This window comes from Hemitrygon akajei, chromosome 29 (genome assembly GCF_048418815.1).
Source record: "Hemitrygon akajei chromosome 29, sHemAka1.3, whole genome shotgun sequence".
Lineage (NCBI taxonomy): Eukaryota > Metazoa > Chordata > Chondrichthyes > Myliobatiformes > Dasyatidae > Hemitrygon > Hemitrygon akajei.
This window is the reverse complement of record NC_133152.1, coordinates 44820598-44844997: the sequence shown is the minus strand read 5'-3', so window position 1 is coordinate 44844997 and position 24400 is coordinate 44820598. Positions and strand designations below refer to the sequence as shown.

The 24400-nt window shown below is 46.9% G+C and overlaps 1 protein-coding gene across 2 annotated transcripts in view; it reads left to right on the top strand.

Moving 5' to 3' along the window:
• The window catches only part of noc2l (NOC2-like nucleolar associated transcriptional repressor), a 157034-nt gene that overhangs the window by 13939 nt on the left and 118695 nt on the right, over positions 1–24400 (top strand). For both annotated transcript variants that reach the window (XM_073032302.1, XM_073032301.1), the window contains exons 6-11: positions 9516–9603; positions 11108–11186; positions 13055–13165; positions 15820–15933; positions 18340–18528; positions 21463–21602. In XM_073032302.1, the coding sequence (XP_072888403.1) occupies positions 9516–9603; positions 11108–11186; positions 13055–13165; positions 15820–15933; positions 18340–18528; positions 21463–21602 (721 nt within the window). The remainder of the gene's footprint in view (positions 1–9515; positions 9604–11107; positions 11187–13054; positions 13166–15819; positions 15934–18339; positions 18529–21462; positions 21603–24400) is intronic.

Here is a 24400-nt window from a genome sequence, read left to right as displayed (position 1 = left end):
CAGGCCAGGGGAGAACGTATAAACTCCTTACAGATGACGCCAGAATTGAACTCTGAAGTGAACCAAGCTCCAATAGAATCACACTACTGCTACGTTACCGTGGCGCCATGATTCCAGATTTTGTGCAAGGTCTTTTATAATACATTTCATCTTGCTTTAACGTAAATTGACAGCCACTGGACCTGACCCCTGAACACAAACAGAATATTAAATTTGAATATATTGTAGCGATGTACTACATACAGAGCTAGAGACAACGACACGCAGTCGGTAAGTCGTTTCGAGACTAGTTTATTCAAACTTCGCGGCGCTGGCATTTAATCCCTAGCGCCCGCCCTCTCCGGGCGGAAATGACATCAGAGGTGCATTACCAAAGTCTCCCCCCGCACGCTGGCTATTTGTGAGCCGGTTCGCCTGCGCAGAAAGTGGGTCGCCACATAACCCCCCCCCCCCCAGAAACGGCGATACACCCCCCAGTGTCCACAGTCTGGATCAGCCTCTGTTTGGGAGGTCTGCCTCTGCGCCGCAGTGCCTGAACCTCGACTGGCTGTGCCAAGTCCACATGGGCTGGTTTGAGTCGGTCCATCGTGAAAACCTCCTCTCCCCCCAATGTCCAGAACGTACGTGGACCCGTTGTTGTTGATCACCTTGAACGGCCCCCTCGTACGGCCGCTGTAGCGGTGCCTAGTGTCCGCCCCTTCGTACAAACACAAACTTGCAGTTCTGCAGGTCTTTGGGTACATGGGTCGGGGTCCGTCCATGCTGTGAAGTCAGTACGGGGGCCAGGTTGCCGAGCCTTTCGCGTAGTGTGTCCAGGACTGCTGTGGGTTCTTCCTCTTGCCCCCTTGGGGCTGGGATGAACTCTCCCGGGATGACCAGGGTGTGCCGTACACCAACTCGGCCGACGAGGCGTGCAGATCCTCTTTGGGCGCTGTGCGAATTCCAAGCAGGACCCAGGGAAGCTCGTCCACCCAGTTAGGTCCTCTCAGGTGGGCCATGAGAGCTGACTTCAAGTGACGGTGGAAGTGTTCCACTAGTCCGTTCGACTGTAGGTGGTAGGCAGTTGTGTGGTGTAGCTGCGTTCCCAACAGGCTGGTTACAGCCGACCACAGGCTGGAGGTGAACTGGGTGCCTCTGTCGGAGGTAATGTGGGCCGGTACCCCGAAACGTGCTACCCAGGTTGCGATCAGTGCTCAGGCGCAGGAATCGGCAGATGTGTCAGTGAGCGGGACCGCCTCTGGCCACCTCGTGAACTGGTCTACCACCGTTAGGAGGTACCGCGCTCCTCGGGACACTGGTAGGGGGCCCACGATATCCACATGAATGTGGCCGAACCTCCGGTGGGTGGGTTCGAACTGCTGCGGCGGGGCTTTAGTGTGCCGCTGCACCTTGGCTGTTTGGCACTGCGCGCACGTTCTGGCCCATTCATTGACCTGCTTGCGAAGTCCGTGCCACGCGAACTTGCTGGAGACCAGCCGGATGGTTGTCCTGATAGATGGGTGCGCCAAACCGTGTACGGAGTTGAAAACTCGCCGCCTCCAGGCTGCCAGGACGATGGGGCGAGGTTGGCCGGTAGCCACGTCGCACAGGAGGGTCCTCTCACCTGGGCCTACGAGAAAGTCCTGCAGCTGCAAACCCGAGACTGCGGTCCTGTAGCTGGGCATCTCGTCGTCTGCCTGCTGCGCCTCCGCCAGTGCTGCATAGTCCACCCCCAGGGACAGGGCCTGGACAGCTGGTCTGGAGGGTGCGTCCGCCACGACGTTGTCCTTTCCTGAGACATGCTGGATGTCCATCGTGTACTCGGAGATGTAGGACAGATGTCACTGCTGGCGGGCCAACCAGGGATTGGACACCTTCGTGAACGCGAAGGTCAACGGTTTGTGGTCCGTGAACGTGGTGAACGGCCTGCCTTCCAAGAAGTACCTGAAATGCCGGATTGCCAGATACAGTGCCAACAGCTCCCGGTTGAAAGCACTGTACTTGTGTTCGGGTGGTCGTAGGTACTTGCTGAAGAACGCCAAGGGTTGCCAGCGCTCCTCGATGAGCTGCTCCAGCACCCCACCGACTGCTGTGTCGGATGCGTCCACCGTGAGGGCAGTGGGAACGTCCGTTCTGGGGTGCACCAGCATCGTGGCATCTGCCAAGGCTTCCTTGGCTTTAACGAAAGCAGCCGCGTCCTCCTCGTCCCAAGTAATGTCCTTGCCTTTACCCGACATCAGGGTGTACAAAGGGCGCATGATACGGGCTGCTGAGGGGAGGAAATGGTGGTAGAAGTTCACCATACCAACAAACTCCTGCAGGCCTTTGACCGTGTTGGGCCGGGCAAAGTGGCGGATCGCGTCTACCTTGGCGGGCAGAGGTGTTGCCCCGTCTTTGGTAATCCTGTGGCCCAGGAAGTCAATGGTATCGAGACCGAACTGGCATTTGGCCGGGTTGATTGTGAGGCCAAAATCACTCAGGCGGGAGTAGAGCTGGCGGAGGTGGGGCAGATGCTCCTGGCGACTACTGCTGGCTATAAGGATGTTGTCCAGATAGATGAACACAAAGTCCAGGTTGCGTTCCACCACATCCATTAGCCGCTGGAACGTCTGTGCGGCATTCTTCAGGCCGAACGGCATTCGGAAGAACTCGAACAGGCCGAACGGGGTGATAAGTGCTGTTTTGGGGATGTCTTCAGGGTGCACCGGGATTTGATGGTATCCCCGGACGAGGTCTACTTTGGAAAATATTCTTGCCCCGTGCAGATTTGCTGCAAAGTCCTGTATGTGCGGCACGGGGTAGTGGTCTGGAGTTGTAGCCTCGTTCAGTCTGCGGTAGTCACCGCATGGTCTCCAACCCCCAGCTGCTTTGGGCACCATGTGCAGGGGGGAGGCCCATGGGCTGTCGGACCTCCATACGATCCCCAATTCCTCCATCCTCTTGAACTCCTCCTTCGCCGGGGGGAGCCTTCGTGCGCAGGCGTGGAGGGGTGGTCCCTGGGTCGGGATGTGGTGCTGAACACCATGTCTGGGCATGGCTGCCGTGAACTGTGGTGCCAGAATCGATGGAAAGTCCGCCAGGATTCTGGTGAATTCGTTGTCCGACAGCGTGATGGAGTCCAGGTGTGGGGCCAGCAACTTGGCTTCACCCAGGGAGAACATCTGGAAAGTCTCGGCATGTACCAGTCGTTTCCCTTGCAAGTCGACCAGCAGGCTGTGAGCTCGCAAGAAGTCCGCCCCCAGGAGTGGTTGGGCTACGGCGGCCAGTGTGAAGTCCCACGTGAACCAGCTGGCGCCGAACTGCAGCTGCACTGTGCGGGTGCCGTAGGTCCGTATTATGCTTCCGTTTGCGGCCCTCAGGGTGGGTCCTGGCTTCCTGTTGTGGGTGTCGTACCCCGTCGGGGGCAAGACGCTGATTTCCGCTCCGGTGTCGACCAAGAAGCGGCGTCCCGACTGTTTGTCCCAGACGTACAAGAGGCTGTCCTGGTGGCCAGCCGCCATAGTCATTAATGGCAGCTGGCCTTGGCCCTTGCAGGGCGGGGGACAACGGCACGCTTTTGTGCCCCACCGCTGGTGGTAGAAACACCACTGTTCACTGGGCTTCTCACTCCTGCCTCTGTGTTGTGTGTGCCCCCCTGCCGGGCCTGGTCTGGTCCACTGTTGGGCGTGTGGCCTGGTAATCTGACTGATGGACACCACGCTCTCCCTCTTGGCTTTCCACAGCACGTCTGCCTGGGCCGCCACCTTCCGGGGGTTGCTGAAATCTGCGTCGGCCAGCAGAAGATATATGTCCTCGGGCAGTTGCTCTAGGAACGCTTGCTCGAACATGAGGCAGGGCTTGTGTCCGTCAGCCAGGGCCAGCATCTCGTTCATCAATGCTGACGGCAGTCTGTCTCCCAAACCGTCCAGGTGAAGCAGGCGGGCACCCCGCTCACGCCGTGAGAGGCCAAAAGTCCCAATGAGCAGCGCTTTGAATGCTTCATATTTGCCTTCTTCCCGGGGCGACTGTATGAAATCCGCAACCTGGGCGGCCGTCTCCTGGTCAAGGGCGCTCACCACATGGTAGTAACGTGTGGAATCAGAAGATATCTGCCGATCTGGTACTGGGCTTCTGCTTGGCTAAACCACACGTGTGGTCGCAGTGTCCAGAAAGTTGGCAGTTTTAGCGAAACTGCGTGAACAGATGAAGAGTCGGTCATCTTTGGTCCAAATCCTGTTTGGACAGTCGGAGTCACCAATGTAGCGATGTGCTACACACAGCGCTGAAATAGCGACATGCAGTCGGTAAGCCGTTTCGAGACTAGTTTATTCAAACTTCGCGGCGCTGGCATTTAATCCCCAGTGCCCGCCCTCCCCGGGCGGAAATGACGTCAGAGATGCATTACCAAAGTCTCTCCCCGCGCGCTGGCTATTTGTGAGCCGGTTCGCCTGCGCAGAAAGTGGGTCGCCACAATATATACAGTGCCTTGAAAATGTATGTAGCCCCCAACCCTTTGTTCACATAAATGAGTATTACAACCAGAGATTTTCATCGTTTATATGAGCATTTTTATTTGTGAATAACATGCTTTTTTACCCCACAGTAGAGCCCAAAAAACAAGGAAAATTGTAAAGCATGAAAAACTAAAAATCCGAAAACTGAAATGTCAGCAGTTCATTCCCCTTTGTTCAGTACCTAGTTGCACCACCTCTCATAGCTGTCACAGTCAGTAGTCTTTTGGCTAAGTCTCCTTCAGCTTTACACAATGTGATGGAGCAAATTTGCCCTATTCCGTGCAGAGCTGCTCAAGCTGTGCCAGGTTAGTTGAAGAGTGGCAGTGGACAGCACTCTTGAGGTCTTGCCAGAGGTGTTTGATTGGGTTAAGATCAAGCCAAGCCGCTCAAGGAGATCACTTTTCTTCATTTGAAGCCACTTCCTGGTTGCTCTGGCAGTGTGCTTTGGGTCATTATCCTGCTGAAAGATTAACTTCCTCCCCAGTTTAAGCTTTCTGGCAGAGGCGAGCAGGTTTTTATCCACGATCTCTTGTAATTTAGCTGTATTCACCATCCCATCAATCCTGACCAGATTTCCCGTGTCTGCTGCTGAAAACCATCCTCACCATGAAGTTACCTCCACCATACTTCACAGCAGGGGTGATGTTACCTGGCTGATGGGCAGTAGTAGATTAACACCACATGTACTGCTTAGTGTTGAGCCCAAAAATGTTTCACTTTAGTTTCATCTGACCTCACGACCTTCTTCCACATCGTCACAATACCTGCTAAGTGAGGCTTTGCAAAGTCTTTACTGGCACGGATATGTTTAATTTTAGCCAGGGCTTCTTCCTTGCCACTTTTCCATAAATACCCATCGTGTCCCAGGCCTTGGAGATTGTGGAGCCGTAAACTTCATCTCCTGTAGCAGCCACTGACACCTGGAGCTCACTCAGAGTGACTGCTGGCATCACAGTATCCTCTCTTACAAGTGCCATTCTTCTCTGGCGACCGAGTTAGTAGGGGTGTCCTGACCTAGGCAGTGTGGCTGTGGTTTCATATTTTATTCCACTTTTTCACGATGGACTGCATTGAGCTCAAAGGCATCTTCAGAGCATCTTGTACCCTTCCCCAGATTTTCACATCTCTTATCATTTCCCTGACTTGTTTTGAATGCTCTTCTGTCTGCATTTTGGTTTGGTCAGTTGAAAATTTACCATCCTGTTGGACTTTACAGGGGGGGGGGGGTGGTATTTATTCGGGGGATCCTCCAATTTTCAACATGAACAAATGGGGTGAGTTGGTATGGTAAGGTACAGAATTGCTGCTGAAGAGAGTTGGTGTAGTAACTACCATTAGGATGAATACTGTTTCAGTCTCACAATTTTAGTAAACTGTTGACAGATTCTGGAATTTTTTTATTTGACGATGCACAGTGTTTTGTAGATGAACTCAAAAAAATTCTACTTCATTATATTTTACGTTCAGAGAATGAAACAGTAAAATGTGAAAATAGTTGTGAGGGCTGAATTCTTTTTTAAGGCACTGTATATTTAATTTCACTCTTTTGTGATCATTATAAAATATTAATATGTAATTATGCCAGGAATATTAATATTCCACGAACTTTCTTATCATCAGAATCAGGTTTAATATCACTGGCGTACGTCATGAAATTTTTTGTCTTGTGGCAGCGGTACAGTGCGATACAGAATATTAAAAACTATACTGTGCATTACAATAATAAAATGTATATTAAAAAATAAACATTGTGCAAAAATAGAGTAAAATAAAGTACTGAGGTAGTGTACGTGTGATCAATATCTATTTAGAAATCTGGTTGGGTGAGAAAGAAGCTGTTCCCAAAACCTTGAGAGTGTGTCTTCAGGCTCCTGTACCTTTGAGCAGAGGGCATGTCCTGGGTGATGGGGGTCCTTAATGATGGACACTGCCTTTTGAAGATGTCCTTAATGCTGGGGAAGTGAGTACCCGTGATAGAGCTGATTGAGTTTGCAACTTTCCAATGCTGTGCAGTGGCCCCACCACACCAGATGGTGATGCAGCCAGTTAGAATGCTCTTCACGGTACATCTGTCAAAATTTGCTCGAGTCTTTCGTCTCCTCAAACTCTTGCGCGTGCAGCTTTGACATTTCATTGAGGTCAATACTGGCTTGTTTACATTCCCATGTTATCGCCGACATTGACCACAACTCTCTGCCGATTGATTCGGGAATGATTTGTAGCACGCCTGCTTATACTGCAAGGGATATAATAGCTAATGTTACAGTCGTATGTCTGAGGCACGGGGATTATCAAGAGGAATGGCTAGAATAGCTCTCTGCCAAGGAACCGTATTAGTTCCATAGAAATCTGCTACAATTTAAAATTTTCAAAAGAGAAAGGCTGTCTTTCCCTACATGTTTAGAATTAATTTGAGCTTTTTCTTTTGCCTTAAAACGCACTTCATTTTCAGACCTTAGGAGCAGTATTAGGCCATTCAGCCCATTGAGTCTGCTCTGCTATTCCACAATGACTGACTTATTTATCCTCTCAACCCCATTCTCCTGCCTTCTCATGAGGCTGAGGCTGTGCCCTGTGGTTCCAGAGTCTCCCACTAATGGAAACTTCCTCTCCATGTCCACTCTATCTAGCTGTTTTTGTGTCCGCTAGATGAGACGAGATGATAGAATTAGTGGCGGGTATAATCATCTGGTTTGGCTCCTCACTTGATGTAAGGATAGGGTCTACTGTCAGTGACATGTTTGACCCAGCCCAGCATGGCCCTGTAGACACAAAGTACACTGCAGATGATGTGGTCAAAGCAACACGTACAACACACTGGAGGAACACAGCAGGTCGGGCAGCATCTGTGGAAATGAGCAGTCAACATTTCGGGCCGAGACCCTTCGTCAGGACTAAAGAGGGGGGGCAGGGGCCCTATAAAGAAGGTGGGGGGAGGATGGGAAGGAGAAGGCTGGTAGGTGCCAAGTGAAAAACCAGTAAGAGGAAAGATCAAGATCTAGGGGAGGGGAATCAGGGAGGGGATAGGCAGGAAAGGTGAAGAAGGAATGTAAAGTGAAAGCACTGTGTGGTAGAAGAAGGCAGAATCATGAGAGAGGTGGTAGGCAGCCGGAGGAGGAGGAGGCAGAGTGAAACTCGGATGGGTGAAGGGAGAGGGAGGGAATTACCGGAAGTTGGAGAATTCAATGTTCATGCCAAAGGGCTGGAGACTACCCAGATGTTGCTCCTCCAACCTGAGTTTGGCCTCATCATGGCAAACTCATGGCAGTAGAGGAGGCCATGTATGGACATATCCGAATGGGAATGTGAAGCAGAGTTGAAGTGGGTGGCAACCGGGAGATTCTGTCTGTTGTGGTGGACGGAGCGGAGGTGCTCGACGAAGCGGTCCCCCAATCTACGTCGGGTCTCGCCGATGTAGAGGAGGCCGCGCCGGGAGCACCGGATGCAATAGATGATCCCAACAGACTCACAAGTGAAGTGTTGCCTCACCTGGAAGGACTGGGGCCCTGAATGGCCCTGTAGACCTTTTCTTATAATGGAACATTCAGGTTGTCTTTGGAGATGAAATCAAGCATATCCACTCTATCTAGGCCTTTCAGTATTTGATAGGTTTCAGTGAGATCCTCACTCGTTCTTCTAATCTCCAGTGAATACAGGCCCAGACACATCAACCGATCCTCATATGTTAACCTTTTCATTCCCGGGATCTTTCTCATGAACCTCTTCTGGACTTCCTCCAATGCCAGCACTTCCTTTCTTAGATATGGGGCCCAAAACTGCTCACAATACTTCAAATGTGGTCTGACCAATGCCTTATAAAGCCTCATAAGTACTTTACTGGTAATTTTATGTCTTGTACTGTACTGCCGTTGCTAACCAACAAATTTCGCTAAAGTCCGTAATAATAAACCTAATCCTGATTCTAAAGCCCGATCTGATGATGGACTGGGTCCCAAGAATTAGAAATAACCGGTGGAGTCAACGTAGAAGTGAAAGACTAAAGATCAGCTTTATTTGTCACATATACAGTACCCATAAAGAGTATTCACCCCCCCCCCCCCCACCCCGGAAGTTTTCTTGTTTTATTGTTTTACAATATTGAATTACACTGGATTTAATTTGGCTTTTTTGCCACTTATCAACAGGAAAAGACTCAAAGTGAAAACAGATCTCTACCAAGTGATCTAAATTAATCACAATTATAAAACACAAAACAATTGTTTGCATAAGTATTCACCTACCCACCTTTAATATAACACACCAGATCATCACTTGTGCAGCCAATTGGTTTTAGAAGACACAAAATTAGTTAAATAGAGACCTGTGTGTAGTCAAGGTGCTTCAACTGACTGTAGTAAAAATACACTTGTATTTGGATGGTCCAACCGCTAGTGAGTCAATATCCTGGCAAAAACTACACCATGAAGACAAAAGAACACTCCAAGCAACTCTGCAGAAAGGTTATTGAAAAGCACAAGTCCGGAATTGGATACAAGAAAATTTCCAAGTCACTGAAAATACCTTGGAGTACAGTTCAGTCAATCATCAAGAAATGGAAAGAATATGGCACAGCTGTGAATCTGTGATTCAATGTTGCAAAACAATAAAACGTGAAAACCTCTTGGGGGGGGGGGGGGAGAGTCTTGATGAAGGGTCTGGGCCCAAAACGTCGACTGTTCTTTCTGTAGATGCTGCCAGGCCTGCTGGGTTCCTCCAGCATTTTGTGTGTAACTGTGCAGCGACCAGCGCAGTACGAATATGAGCTGGGGGTGGGGGGGGCAGCCCGCAAGTGTTGTTATGCTTCTGGTGCCAACCTTGCATGCCCACAATTTATTAACCCTAACCTGTTTGTCTTTGGAATGTGGGAAGAATCTGGAGCACCCAGAGGAAACTTGCACAGTCACAACGAGGAGTGTAGAAGCTCCTTGCAGACAATGGTGGGAACTGACCTCGGGTTGCTGGTACTATAACGTGTTACGCTAACTGTTAGGCTACCATGTCACGGTAATGACTAATTATCCGTTGTGATCTTTTTTTACACAGTCTTTAATGCGCTCGTGTCGTTCTGTATCCACGACCTTCTCTCTGCCATACAGAAACTCCTTCAATTAAAACCAGACGATAAAAAGAAGTAAGTTGCTGAAATTCCATATCCAATTTTTAGAAGCCGTTCTGTGTTATTTATTCTGGAGTTTGTTTATTACTCGCTTGAGGTTAGAAGAACGGGGGTTGGGTGGAATCTCATTGAGACCTATCGAATATTGAAAGGCTGGGATAGAGTGGGCTTGGAGAAGATGTTGTCAATAGTGGAGGAGTCTAGCACCAGAGGGCACAGGCTCAGAATATTACTCTCACTTCAGATCTCTCCATCGTTTATGTGGGGCCTGTCCCATCTGAAACCACAGGAAATAAATCACGACGCTTTTGTACGTGGGTAGGATACGTTTAGAGTGACTTGGCCAAATGCGACAAGTCTCAGAGTAGAGGGACGCCCCTTTACAACAGAGCGGAGGAGGAAGATTTTTCTTCCCGAAGGAGGTGAATCTGTGGAATGCGTTGCCACTGGCAGCTGTGGAGGCCAAAAGTGAAAGTCTGTCCCGAGCCTTATAGGCTCATCAGGCGGGTGCTTATGCTGCTTTCCGTGGCATGAAGTGACTGAGAGTACGAGACTCAGAGGAATCAGCGATAGTAACAAATTGCATTCACAATGGCCGTGGGATTGACTTTGACGGGGCAAATTTACAGTGGCATGCCAGTGGCTTTTGGGACTGCCTGGTGAAGGAAGCCTTTGATATAAGACTAGAGATTAAGAATTTTAACAAGTAAGAACGAACTGGAATTTGATCATAAGCAAGGTGGGACAGTGGAAACCGGATTGATTGAGAGCCAACCGATCAGGAGGAACAGATGACGGGGGTATAAATACCACCTGACTAGACGTGATGAAGGTGGCAAAGTTTGTCATCGAAACGTTGGTTAAAATCAGTTCCTCTACCCAGCCGGAAACCTGAGAAGAGTTTATTTGCCAAATACACCGGGAAAACACCAGATCTTTTTTCTAATGAGTTTGTGTGCTCTCCCTGTAACTGTGTAGGTTTCCTCTGCTTGCTCCGGTTTCCTCCCACAGTCCAAAGATGTACCAGTTGGTAGGCTAATTGGTCATTGTAAATTGTCCTGTTAGGGTAGAGTTAAATCCGGGGGGGGTTTGCTGTGTGACATGGTTTGAAGGGCCGGGAAGGCTTATTTCACACTGCATCTCAATAAATACCGGCGACCCAGGTTCAATTCCCACCACAATCTGGAAGTAGTTTTTATGTTCTCTCCGTGACTACATGGGTTCCTCCAGGTGCTCCAGTTTCCTCCCACATTCTGAAGATGTAGGGGTCAGTAAGATAATTCATTGCAAGGGTGTAATTGGATAGCGCGGGTTCCTCGGCCCTGTTACTGCGCTGCATCTCTAAATAAAACAAAATACAGCTGTTGCCTGACCTGCCGAGTTCCTCCAGCATTTTGTGTGTGTGTGTGTGTGTGTTGCTCTGGGTTTCCAGCATTCGCAGGGTCTCTTGTGTCTCACATGGTTCCTTTACAGCTGTGTGATGCCTGGTGTGTTGAATGTCCTTGCTTGTGTCTCCCAGGTCACAGCTGCCTTCCAGCAGCTTCCAGTGGCCCAAGATCCGCCAGGATGTCAATGCTTATTTGGCCGGCCTTGTCCAGGTAAGTTCTAAAATTAAATCTGGGGTTTAGTATTTTAAGAATTGTATTAAACAAATCTGGTTTTATTTGAATATAATGTTCAGTCAGTCTTCGTGGTATAGAGATTATTTTGTGAAGTCTGATTGACAGATTTGTAGCAGTTATCGCGATGCTATTACTGCTTGGGGTGTCGGGAGTTCAGAGTTAAAATCCAGTGCTGTCTGTAAGAGTTTGTTGTGTGTGGGTTTGTTCCGGGTGCTCTGATTTCCTCCCACAATCAAAAGACTTGCGGGTTAGAAGGCTAATTGGTTCTGTGATTAGGCTGGGGTGAATTAAGAAGTTGTGTTGGTCAGTGAGGCTCAGAGGGCAGTAAGGGCCTATCTCACACTGGATCTCTAAAACAGGGGTTCCCAAACTGGGGTCCACAGACCCCTTGGTTAACGGCAGGGAACCAAGGCATAATAAAGGTGTGAGAAACAAATAGTAAACATCTAGTGAGTGGCAGTTCTGTGGGTGAAAATGCCTTGTTAATGAGAGGGGTCAGAGAAGAATGGCCAGACTGGTTCAAGCTGACAGTAACTCAGATAACCATGCGTGCAGGAAAGCATCTCTTAACACATGACCCATCAAACCTTGAAGTGGATGGACTACAGCAGCGGAATATGAACATACTGTACGTATGCTCAGTGGTCTCTTTATTAGGTACATATGACGTGGGCAATCATGGTCTTTCCATGACCATGATTGTTCTTGGCAAATTTTTCTACAGAAGTGGTTTGCTGTTGCCTTCTTCTGGGCAGTGTCTTTACAAGACGGGTGACCCCAGCCATTATCAATACTCTTCAGAGATTGTCTGCCTGGTGTCAGTGGTCGCTTAACCAGGACTTGTGATATGGACCAGCTGCTCATACGACCATCCATTACCTGCTCCCATGGCTTCACATGACCAATGCTTCCTTTAATTTGTGCAAAATTCTTGTACTGTGCAGTTTTTTGCCCAATGACAACTTGTGCACACTGAATAACTTTTTCAATAAAAGCAGAATAAATAAGCCAGTTCTAAAATCTGCAGACAAATCATGGGAAACTCCACGATGTCAAAGCCATCTGCATCAGGAACTGGAAAAGGAAATATGATTGTGTACGATCATGAAATATACTAAACTTGCCAACGAGGTAGAGGGTGCGCAGTTTAAATTCCTTTCTATGCTAGTAGCAAAAGATGCGTGCGCACAAATCTTGGTGAGAACTTAGCACATGGCGCTGATCAGGGGCTAAGCAGGTGCTACACCTTGTCCAAGGGTGGCCTGCAAGCTAGTGGAGGAAGGAGTGTGCACTTCCTTTGGTAGAGACGTATCTCCACCCCAACACCCAACCATTGAGTGTATATAGTGAAATTTGTTTTTTTGCAGCAGTGTAGTGGAAGTCATAAACAGTACTAAAAGTTACAATGAATAAATACTGCAAAATAGCAAGATATAAGAATTACTCTACGTTACAATAACTGACACAGGTTCAGCATGACACTGTTCATGATTGCATGGATGGTTCAGAATTATGAAGTTAGTGGGAAAGGAACTGTTCTTAAAATGTTGAGTGTACATTATTAGTCTCCTGTACTCCTCTCTGGTAGAAATAAGAAGAGGGTATGTCCTGGATGGCGAGGGTCCTTTTGATTTGTGCCCTTCAGAATAAGCGACACATCCTGTTGGTCTGGCACCCCGTGTTGAATGAGTTTCTCTGTGCTCTCATGTCAGCTTCTGTCCGGGCGGTTTGTTTTTCTCTCTGATTGTGTGGAGCTTTTCAATCACTAAAGTTGAAAGCTAGTATGTAGAAAAAATAACTGAATAAAATGAGTTGAAGCAAAAGCCCTTTTCCTTTCTTTCCAGCTGCTGTCAGGTCTGTCAGAAGTCTCGGTGGTCAGCGCTGTCCTCCAACATACACTTCACCTGGTTCCATACTACCTCTGCTTTCCAAAGCACTCCCGTGTCCTTCTCAAGGTAAGTGCTACTCGTTTCCACCTGGTCTTCAGGATCCCTTCACAACAACCTGGCTCAGGTGCTCAATTCTGTCAAGTCCCCTTCTCGCAATATCATTCCAGGCAACCTCTTCCCTCGATCTGGGGAGTCTGAAAGCTTCTCCCAAGTAAATCGCAGTTATGTAGTGGTTAGCACAACACTATTACAGCTTGGGGACAGTCTGGATTTTGGAGTTCACTTCCAGTGCCACCTGTAAGAGGTTTGTACATCCTTCCTGGTGAGGTCGCACCTGGAGTACTGTGTGTAGTTCTGGTCTCCATACTTGGGGAAGGATATACTGGCTTTGGAGGCTGTGCAGAGGAGGTTCACCAGGTTGATTCCAGGGATGAAGAGATTAACCTATGAAGAGAGATTGAGTCGCCAGGGATTATACTCTCTGGAGTTCAGAAGGATGAGAGAGGATCTTCTAGAAACATACAAAATTTTGAAAGGGATAGATAAGATAGAAGTAGGAAAGTTTCCATTGGTAGGTGAGACTAGAACTAGGGACATTGGCTCAAGATTCAGGGGAGAAGATTTAGGATGGAGATGAGGAGAAACTACTTTTCCCAGAGAGTGGTGAATCTGTGGAATTCTCTGCCCAGGGAAGCAGTTGAGACTTCATTAAATATATTTAAGAAACAGTTAGATAGGATTTTACATAGTAAGGGAATTAAGGGTTGTGGGGAAAAGGCAGGTAGATGGAGCTGAGTTTATGGACAGATCAGCCATGATCTTATCGAATGGTGGGGCAGGCTCGATGGGCCGGATGGCCTACTCCTGCTCCTATTTCTTATGTTCTTATGTTCCTGTGAGCGTGCGGGTTTCTTCCAGGTACTCTGGTTTTCTCCACGGTCTAAAGTCGTACCGGTTAGTTGGTCATTGTAAATTGTCCTGTGTAATTAAGGCTAGGATTAAATTGGTGGGTTGCTGGTGGTGCAGCTGTTTGGACCGGAGGGGCCTATTTCACACTGTATTGCTAAACAAGCAAATAAATAAATAAAAATAAAAAGACAGATCTCCCATCCTTTTTCATTAAATCAAAGTTCAAAGTAGATTTATCATCCAAGTTCATATATGTCACCATTCATTTTCTTGTGGGCATACTCAATAAATCCATAGAGTAATAACCATAACAGAATTAGTGAAAGACTGCACCAATTTGGGCATTCAACCAGTGTGTAAAAGACAATGAACTGCAAACACAAAAAGAGAGTAATAATAATTAATAAAGAAGCAATAAATATCGAGAACATGAGAGAGAGTTCTCAAAAGTCAGTCCATTGGTTGTGGGAACATTTCAATGATGGAGCAAGTGAAGTTATTCCCTGTGGTTCAAGGGCCTGATGGTTGAGGGGTAATAACTGTTCCTGAACCTGCTGGTGAGGGTCCTGAGGCTCCTTTACCTCCTTCCTGACGGCAGCAGTGAGAATAGAGCATGGCCTGGATGGTGGGGCTCCCTGATGATGGATGCTGCTTTCTTGCAACAGCATTTCATTTAGCTGTGTTCAATGGTGGAGAAGGCTTTTTCATTAAACAGTCCTTTAAAGTCCCTGATGAGTTATCCTCTACATTGGGCGAACTAAATGCAAATTAAGTCACCACTTTGCAATAAATCTCCAGTTCTGTCTGTGCGATTGACCAGTTTCCGTTCTCCCAGCACTTTAATTCTCCAGACTGTACCAGGGTTGTGCGGTGGCCTAGCACTATTACAGTGCCAATGACAAGGCTTTAAATTTCCGCTGCTGTCTGTAAGGAGTTTGTGACTCTCCCTGTGAGGCGCGGGTTTCCACTGGGTGCTCCGGTCCCCTCCTACGTTCCAAAGGCACGTCACATGGTTAATTGGTTGCATGGACAGCAGGAGCTCATTGGGCCAGAGGCCTGTTACCGTGCTGTCTCTCAAAATAAAAAATAAATAAAATCACACAGTTCCTCTTTTAATGGGCCTGCTATTTGCCAAAGTGATATCAGAGGGAGCTCTGATCAAAGCCTTTACCCCATGGGTGGGTCCCAGTAAGCACAATGCACACTGGAGTTGGATGTGGTTGTGGGAGGGGCTGGGATCTGTGTGAAGGTCTAACTCAAAAAACAATGTAATTGTGCATAATTTTAAGATGATGGGACGAAAATATAGGGGGTGTAACAGGTTTAGAGACATAGACTCTCAGATAGGCACATGGATGAAAGAAAACTGGAGGGCTATGTAGGAGGGGAGGGTTAGATTGATCTTCGAGTAGTTTAAACATCATGGGCCAAAGGGTTTGTACTTTGCTATACTGTTCTATGTTAGGCGTGTGGCTTAAAGAAAAATAGAAGGCTTTGTGGGAGGAAAGGGTTAGATTGATCTTGGAGTAGGTTAAAATGTGCTGTTGTGTTCTGTGTCCAATGAATATTAGCTACAATAGGGTTGTAGAGCCCTACAGCACAGAAACAGACCCTTCAACCCATCTAGTCCATGCCGTACTGTTATTTCATCTAGACCCATTGACCTGTGCATGGACCACAGCCCTCCATATTCCTCCCATCCATGTACCTAACTAAGTTTGTCTAAAGTGCTGAAATCAAACTCGATACTAGAATAAGCACATGATTCTAACGCTGCTCCTTTCTGATCCGTCTACGTTTTTTCCCACCAGGAGGTGATAAAGCTGTGGAGTACGGGCGAGGAGACAGTCCGAGTGTTGGCCTTTCTCATCCTCAACAGAATGTGCAGGCAGAAGCAGGACGTGTACCTCAATCTGGTGCTGAAGGTAACAGTGTCACGCACGATGGTGCCAAAGCAGGCAACTCTTTGCAAGATGCTCCTTGCCAATCCACTCATTTCTTCTATGACTTTGCTAATGATTGCATGTTGTTTGTATTTAGAACATGGAGCAATATTGTGCTGTGTAGGAACATCATGCAAAGAAAGCTTTTCCAACCTTTTCTTGTAGCTAACACTTCACCAATGCAGCCGAACCTCTCCTGTACCCTCTCCAAAGCTTCCCTATCCTTCCTGTAATGGGGTGACTGTCACTGCACACAATGCACCAAGTTCTACAAAATCTTACAGGGGTGTCCAGGGAGGGGTTGTACTTCCGGTGAAGGGGCTCAGCTCTCACTTGTGGCTCCAAGTAGCTGTTGGCATGTGACAGCAGCTACGCCGCTTTGACAGGTGGGCTAAATAAGGTGAGGGTAGCCAGCGGGCCTCGTACCCCGGTGAGATGAGGACATGCCTGTCTCAGCATGCATAGTCATCTTGGCAGACTGGGTAGAAGAGATCTGTAGTGAGATCCAACGGCCAGGAAGGTGGTACTACAATGCTTCGTGCCATGCTCTCCGCTCTGCAAGGCACAGAAGTCATGGTTATCCACTGCAACCGAGGAAGACCCCAATTAGTGATGCTGGTTCGTGTCACTGGACCCGATCTTCAAAGGTCGAGAGAGTGGAACTGTCCCATTGCAACAGCTTTCCCGCTTTTAAAGCTCTCGCACAGGTTTTCTTGTCATCGTTAGATACGATGGCCCACCACCAGTATGACTTATTGACTTCAATATTCAACGACCCTGCTAATGAAGGCAAGTGTGTCAAATGCCCACTTGAGTGCCTATGTTTAGGGAGCTCTGAACATTTACTGATTACCTTTCCTTGTACACCTCACACTCGTCCAGATATATGGCGAATAAAGTTGATCTGATCAAACTCTATCTGCCACTTATTTTATTTAGAGAATAATTTTATTAACAACATCAGGGACCCCTCCTCACTACACAGGCCTCGCTCTCTTCTCACTGCTGCCATCAGGAAGAAGGTGCAAGAGACTCAGGACTCTCCACCACCTGGTTCAGGATCAGTTACAACCCCCGCCCCCCCCCCAAAAAAAACTATCAGACTCTTGAACCAAACAGAATAACTTCATTCAACTTCACTTGAAATGTTCCCACAATCTGTGGACTCTCTGGAGGACTCTTCATCTCACATTCTTGCTATTTATTTATTATTATGACTTTCTTTTTGTATTTGCATAATTGTCTTTTGCTGGTGTCGTCTTTCATTGATTCTGTATGGATTATTCTATGGATTTATTGAGAATGCCCGCAAGAAAATGAGTCTCAACTGTATATGGCCGTTGTTTACTTTTACTTTGATTTAATGGAAAAGCTCAGGTGAGGTTATTAATTTCTGTTTAGAGACATAGTGCAGAACAGACCCTTCCATCCCACTGAGCCTCACCGCCCAACAGCCCATCTATCTAACACTAATCTAATTACAGGACAATTTACAATGATCAGTTAACCTGCTAACTGGTATGTCTGTTCGGACTGTGGGAGGAAACTGAAGCACCTGGAGGAAACTTTTACACTTTTACAGGAAGAACGTGCAAACTCCTTATAGACAGCAGCCGGAATTGAACTCTGAACTCTAATAGCATTGCGCTAATCGCCTCGCTACTGTGGTGCCCAAACTGATACATGTTCTTTTACAGCCGCCTTCACCATCCACATGTCTCCACAGATTTTTGTACTCTTGTCCTCGTTGTCTCCTATCACTTGTCCAGATCTACAGTGAATGACATTGATCCTTGATCAAGCTCCATCTGACGTTTTTCCATCCACATCTCCCCAGCCGATCCATATCCTTTCAGTGTAGTGGCCAGAAGTCCAGGAAAGAGTGGGATCATAGTCCCCACTTCCTCAGACCAGCCACATTTGAATTGGGGCAGTTATTCAGAACATAGAACATGGATAGCACCAGCCTCAGAGTGCAAAGATGTCCCTTTAGAACAGTGATGAGGAGGAATAGATATGGAGAGGATGTTTCCAGTAGCAGGAGAGTCTATGACCAGAGGGCACAGCCTCAGAATACAAAGACATCCCTTTAAAACAGAGTTGAGGAGGAATTTCTTTGGCCGGACGGTGGTGAGCCTGTGGAATTCATTGCCACACACGGTTGTGTAGGCCAAGGCATTGAGTATATTTAAATTGATAAGTTTGACAGGTTCTTGATTAGTAAGGTTATGAGGAGAAGGCAGGAGAATGGGGCTTGAAAGGGATGATAAATCAGCCATGATGGAACTGACTCGATGGGCCAAATGGCCTAATTCTGTTTATAAGTTTTATGTTCTTTTGCATATCTCTACCAGTTTTTGTACTCTTGCCCTCTTTGTCTCCCTCCAGCAAATGTACGTGGCTTATGTGAAGAACTGCAAGTTTACCTCACCAAATGTGCTTCCCATGATCAACTTCATGCAGCGTAGTTTGACAGAGATGTACGCGCTGGATCACCACGCTACCTATCAACACGCTTTCATTTACATCCGGCAGCTTGCTATCCACCTCCGAAACGCCATGACGATGAAGAAAAAGGTAACACGTTTTTGTTTTAGCTTATTTATGTAACGTATGTTTTCTCATTAAAATTCAGTCCTCCTTGTCTACTGACAGCTAGTGGCAGAATCAGGTACTTCGGCAGAACCTGAAAGATTGGATAAGACAAAAAGCACGAGAGATTCTGCAGATGCTGGAAATCCAGAGTAGCACACACAAACTGCAGGAGGAATTCATCGGGTCAGGCAGCATCTATGGAGATGAATAAACAGTTGCCGTTTTGGGCTGAGACCCTTCATCAGGACTGGAAAGGATATATTTAACTGTGGTAGTCTTGATCTCACTAACTGTGTCCTCGATTCCTTCCTTCCTTCGGCCCTTTTACTTTTCCATCTAGCCCCTCCCAGATTCTTACTTCATCCCACCCCCACTCACCAACCTTCCCCCTCGCCTGTCACCTGCCCACCTCACCCTCCCCCCACCTTATTCTGACGTCTACCCCCTTCCTTTTCAGTCCAATGAAAGGTCTCGTCCTGAAAAGTTGACTGGTTATTCCTCTCCATAGATGCTGCTTGACCTGCTGAGTTCCTTCAGCATTTTGTGTGCGATTAGATAAGTTAAGGCGTGAGTGGCGAACCTTTTTCAGGGAATTTGCCCAAATCGACCATAATCTTTTAAAAAAAAATTCTCTTGTGTGCCATGGTAATTTTGAGCAGAGATTATCACTGATTAATGAATTAGTAACAATAATTATGGGGTTTATTTAAGGGAAAGGGATATCCTGTTGCTCATATAATATAGACGAATTGAAATAGAAAAGCTGTTGAAAAATGTATTAATATCTTTTAAAAAGACAATTGAAAATAACATAATAATTTCTAAATAATATTGTAATGGTAACAGTTTACTATCCAGTGAGCAATGTGTGTATCAGGTCCAATTATCCAATATCATGTGTTCTTACTGGCACCAAGCCAGTGTGGGACATCCTGTGAAATCATATCACTGTTCTTCGGTTGCTAAAACAGACATTTGCTGCTTCACTTGGCAGTGAAGGTAATCATTATAAATCTTGTTGTTATGCCATTTAAAGAATCGAGGGATGGCACCGAAAGCTCCATGCCAGCAAACCTTTTGCATGTGCCACAGGTTCACCACCCCTGGCCAATAAGGCAGTGTTTGCTGTTCGTTGCAATTGCAGGGAGATTGTGCAAACTCCACACAGATAGCCTGGTGTGCATGCTGTTGTCGGTGCCGGAATGTGTGGTGACTTTTGCGGGCTGCCTCCAAAACATGCTTGAGTTGTGTTTGTTGTTAATGCACGTGACTCATTTCCCTGTACGTTGTGATAAATATGATTATATAAATGAATCTGTATTGGGGTCAGGACTGAATCCGGGTCCCTGTCATGGAGTGGCAGTGGCTCTACCTGTCCATACTATCCCTGAGTGCTCCATAAACGAGATTCTGCAGATGCTGGGAATAGTATGAGTGAATGAGAGGCTCTCACTCTCATGCTCTCTCTCGTTCTCTCGCGCTCTCTCTCTCACTCCAAATCGAGCAGCATCTATGGAAGGATGTTATTGAAAAACCTCATTTTTAAATAATATTATTAGAACTGTTTCTTCTTTTTCATAAGTCCATCTCTCCTGGGGAATAGATGACCAGCAGCAGCTCACTGGAGTTCTCTGTCCTGGGCTGACCGAAGATCAATCAGCCCCGTGGCTTCCACTTTCACCACTCGACTTTGTATGTCGCCATACCCATGGATTCACTTTCAAGGACTCTTCGTTTCAAGTTCTCCATACTTATTGTTTATTTATTTATCATTATTTCTTTTTTCTTTTGTATTTGCAGGGTTTGTTGTCTTTTTCACACTGGCTGTCCGTACTGTTGTGTGTGGATTTTCTTGGATTTACTGTCCATCCCCACAATAAAATGATCCTCAGGGTTGTATATGGTGACATTTACAGTCCTGTGCACATACATACACTTAGCTAGGGGTACCGCAGACCTTTGCACAGTATTGTATTTGTCAACGTGGAGCAGAAGGCAAGTTTGTAAATCTGGCAGGAGCAAAAGATGATGGAATGGCGAGGATGGGGACTGCGGGAGGGGTGTGGGACAGGTGGCAGAGAAGCAGTGTCGGGGGCAGGTGCAGACACACCCAGTCTTGAGACACCAGGCAAGGTCATTTGATTCCATACAATTGGTTTATTGATCATTACAGAATGTCTCTGTGGTGCTTCCCTCTCCCTCCCTCTTCTCCTTCCCCTTTTCCCAACCATGATTCCCCTCTTCCTGCCCCCTTCCCACTCTCAGTCCACAATAGAGACCCAGATCAGAATCGGGTTTATCATCACTCACACATGTCATGAAATTTGTTTTTGTGGCAGCAGTACAGTGCAATACATAAAATTACTACAGTACTGTGCAAAAATCCTTGGCATCTTATCTACTCTGTGTGTGTGTGTGTGTGTTTAATACTTTTGCAGAGTATGTACTTTCATAAATTTACTTTGTACATCCCAGGGATGAGGTCTTTGGAGCTCTGTTGCCGTTTCTGTAGCTCAGGGTTTTTACGCGATGGGATCGACCCCTTCTCCTTTCGCAGCCAGGTTTGGCACCATCCATGGCGGAGTTGTGTAACCATTTACTATCAAAATATATTGATGGGTACACCAGGTCTGTGAGGATTTCAAATATATCATCCAGAGTCACATGCTCTCACAATCCCTTTAGTGGTGCCAAGCCCCATAGATGCTGGAAATCTTGAGGAACACACAGATTGTGGGAGGAGCTCAATATGTCAGGTAGCATTTCAGCCCAAAATGTTGACGTTGCATGACCTGCTGAGGTTTTGTCTGAGTTACCCTAACTGTTCCATTTGAATTGCAGTAAGACTTAATTGTTTGAGATTGTTTCTCTTCTGTGTGTTTGCTTATACTACTGTGCTTGTCTCTCTGTCCGCAGGAGACGTATCAGTCCGTCTATAACTGGCAGTTCATTCATTGCTTGTTCTTGTGGTGTCGCCTGCTCAGTACGGTTTACCCCAATGAAGTTCTTCAGCCGCTCATCTATCCTCTGACGCAGGTTATCATTGGATGCATCAAGTGAGTACCTTTGAAACGTTGGCAGCCGTTTACTGTTCAGTCCGCTGGCCACCCGACCTTTTAACCCACTCAAAGGTCAACCGAACCCTTTCATTCTCTCTTTCATTCAGTGCCGTGTTGTATGATGTGGGCGATCATGGTCTTTCCATGACCATGGTTGTTCTTGACAAATTCTGCAGAAGTGGTTTGTCATTGCCGCCTTCTGGGCAGCATCTTGACAAGACGAGTGACCCCAGCCGTTATCAATACCCTTCAGAGATTGTCTACCTGGCGTCAGTGGTCCCATAACAAGGATTTGTATTATGCACCAGCTGCTCATACGACCATCCACCACCTGCTCCCATGGCTTTAAGTGACCCTGATCCGGTGGGGTGGGAGAGGTGTGGGTTAAGCAGGTGCTACACCTTGCCCAAGGGTGACCTGCAGGTATTGGAGTATAAAAGTTGAAATTGTTTGCTGTGTAACCAAAACTATGTAGTCAGCTTTGAACTTGCTATTTGCTATGCATATATCCAATTGAATGTAGAAGGCAATGGTGTGTTAATAAGAGGAAGCTAAGAGATGTGGATTATGTAGTCTGAGTTTGCTATTTGCTATGCATGTACCCAATTTAGTAGGAGAATGAAATCTTAAGAATGTAGAAGATAATGGTATGTTAATGAGAGGTAGCTAAGAGATGTAGATTAGAACATGATTAAGTCAATGGGTAGAAACAATAGTGGCGGATGTACTTGTGATACGCAACTATAGACCGATTGGATATGCTAATACAACTAAACAAGGAGATTGCTATAAAAAATGCTATGTACAAGGATTGGTGGGCAATCAGCGACTAGCTCACTGACTGTCTCAGCTTTGATTTGCAAATGAAAGTTTAATACTTCTTGAAGAATCTTCTGCGTCTCCTGGTCGTTTGTGGGGCACGAGAAACCACGACACAGGCTAGCGGAGGGAAGGAGCGCCTTACACCTCCTTTGGTAGAGTCGTATCTCCACCCAGCCACCCCTACAAAGCCCATAACCTTCCATTTCTCTTACAATCATGAGCCTAGCAAAGAGTCTCTTAACCGTCCCTAATGTATCTGCCTCGCTGCTGTAAAATAGCCTCCCTCTGATATCACCCCAAAACATTCCCCTACTAATTTACCACTCTCTGGAAAGAACATTGAACCCTGCAGCCCAGTGCAGTCCTTTAGCCCACAGTAGTGATGACACAGTAGCGTAGTGGTCAGCACGACGCCTTACAGTTTGTACGTTCTCTCCGTGACTGCGTGGGTTTCCTCCAGGTGCTCCTGCTTTCTCCCACGGTCCAAAGACGTACCAGTTGGTGGGCTTAGTCATTGTAAATTGTCCTGTGACTAGGCTAAGATAAACTCGGAGGTTGCTGTGTTGTGCAGCTTGAAGGGCTGGAAATCCCGCTCTGTATCTCATAAATAACAATTGTGCTGATCTTTTAACTTATTCTGAGATCTAAATCTCCCTTTGCTGCCCACTTTTATTTTGGTGCTTGTTTTCTGTGTTGTCCTGCCAAGCATTACGGGCATCCTGTGTCGGCAGGAAGGTGTGGCAACACTTGTGGGCGTGTTGGCTGTTAACACAAACGCCACATTTCACTGTATGTAGGTACATGTGATAAGTGAATTTGCATCTTGAATCATCTTTGCCATGTGATGGATTAGGGTTATCCTGCAGCTGAAACATCCATAGGAGTGGCCCCGTGGTATAGCAACTAGATCTACAGTGTCAGAGACCCTGGTTCAGTCCTGACCTCTGGTACTCTGTGTGTGGAGATCCCTCATTCACCCTTTGATCTCCCTCGGATCTCTGGTTTCCACCCACGTCCCAAAGCCGTGCGGGTCGGTAGATCAGTGCTGCACAGGAGAGTCGTGGAGTCTTGGGCAGAATTATCGGATTAGCGTTGATAAGTGATCAGTGGTCACTGCAGACTTGATGGGCCGAAGGGCCTGTGCTGGGCTGTACCTGACGAACTGGCCTCTGGGTGCATGTCAGAATCGGGTTTATTATCACCGGCATGTGATGTGAAATTTAACAGTTCGATGCAGTACATAACATAGAAGGGAAAAAATAAATAAAATAAAATAAAAATAAATAAATCAATTACAGTATACATATATTGGATAAATTAAAAGCGTGCAAAAAACAGAAATACTGTGTATTAAAAAAAGTGAGGTAGTGACAAATAAAGCTAATCTCTGTCTATAGCAATAGAAGACCATGAACGTAATCTTTGTAGCCGCTTTATTAGATGCCTCCCGAACCAAATAAAATGGTAACTTGAGTGTATGTTTACCGTCTTCTGCTGCTGTAAGGTTCAATGTGTTGTGTGTTCATAAGTGCTCGTCTGCACACCACTGTTGTAACGTGTGGTTATTTGAGTTATTGTTGCCTTCCTGTCAGCTTGAACCAGCCTGGCCATTCTTCTCTGACCTCTCAAACCTCTTGTTAATGCCTTCAACAAGGCATTTTCACCTACACACTGCCGCTCACTCGATTTTGTTTTGTGCACCGTTACCTGTAAGCTCTAGAGCAGGGGTTACCAACCCTTTTATATGCCATGGACCAGTACCATTAACTGAGGGAACCCTTGCTCTAGAGCCTGTCGTGCCTGGAAAATCCCAGGAGATCAGTAGTTTCTGAGGCACCGACAATCATTCCCTAGTCAAAGTCACTTAGATCACATTTCTTCCCCATTCTGATGCTTGATCTGAACAACAACTGAACCTCTTGACCATGTCTGCGTGCTTTTATGCATTGGATTGCTGCCACGTGATTGGCTGA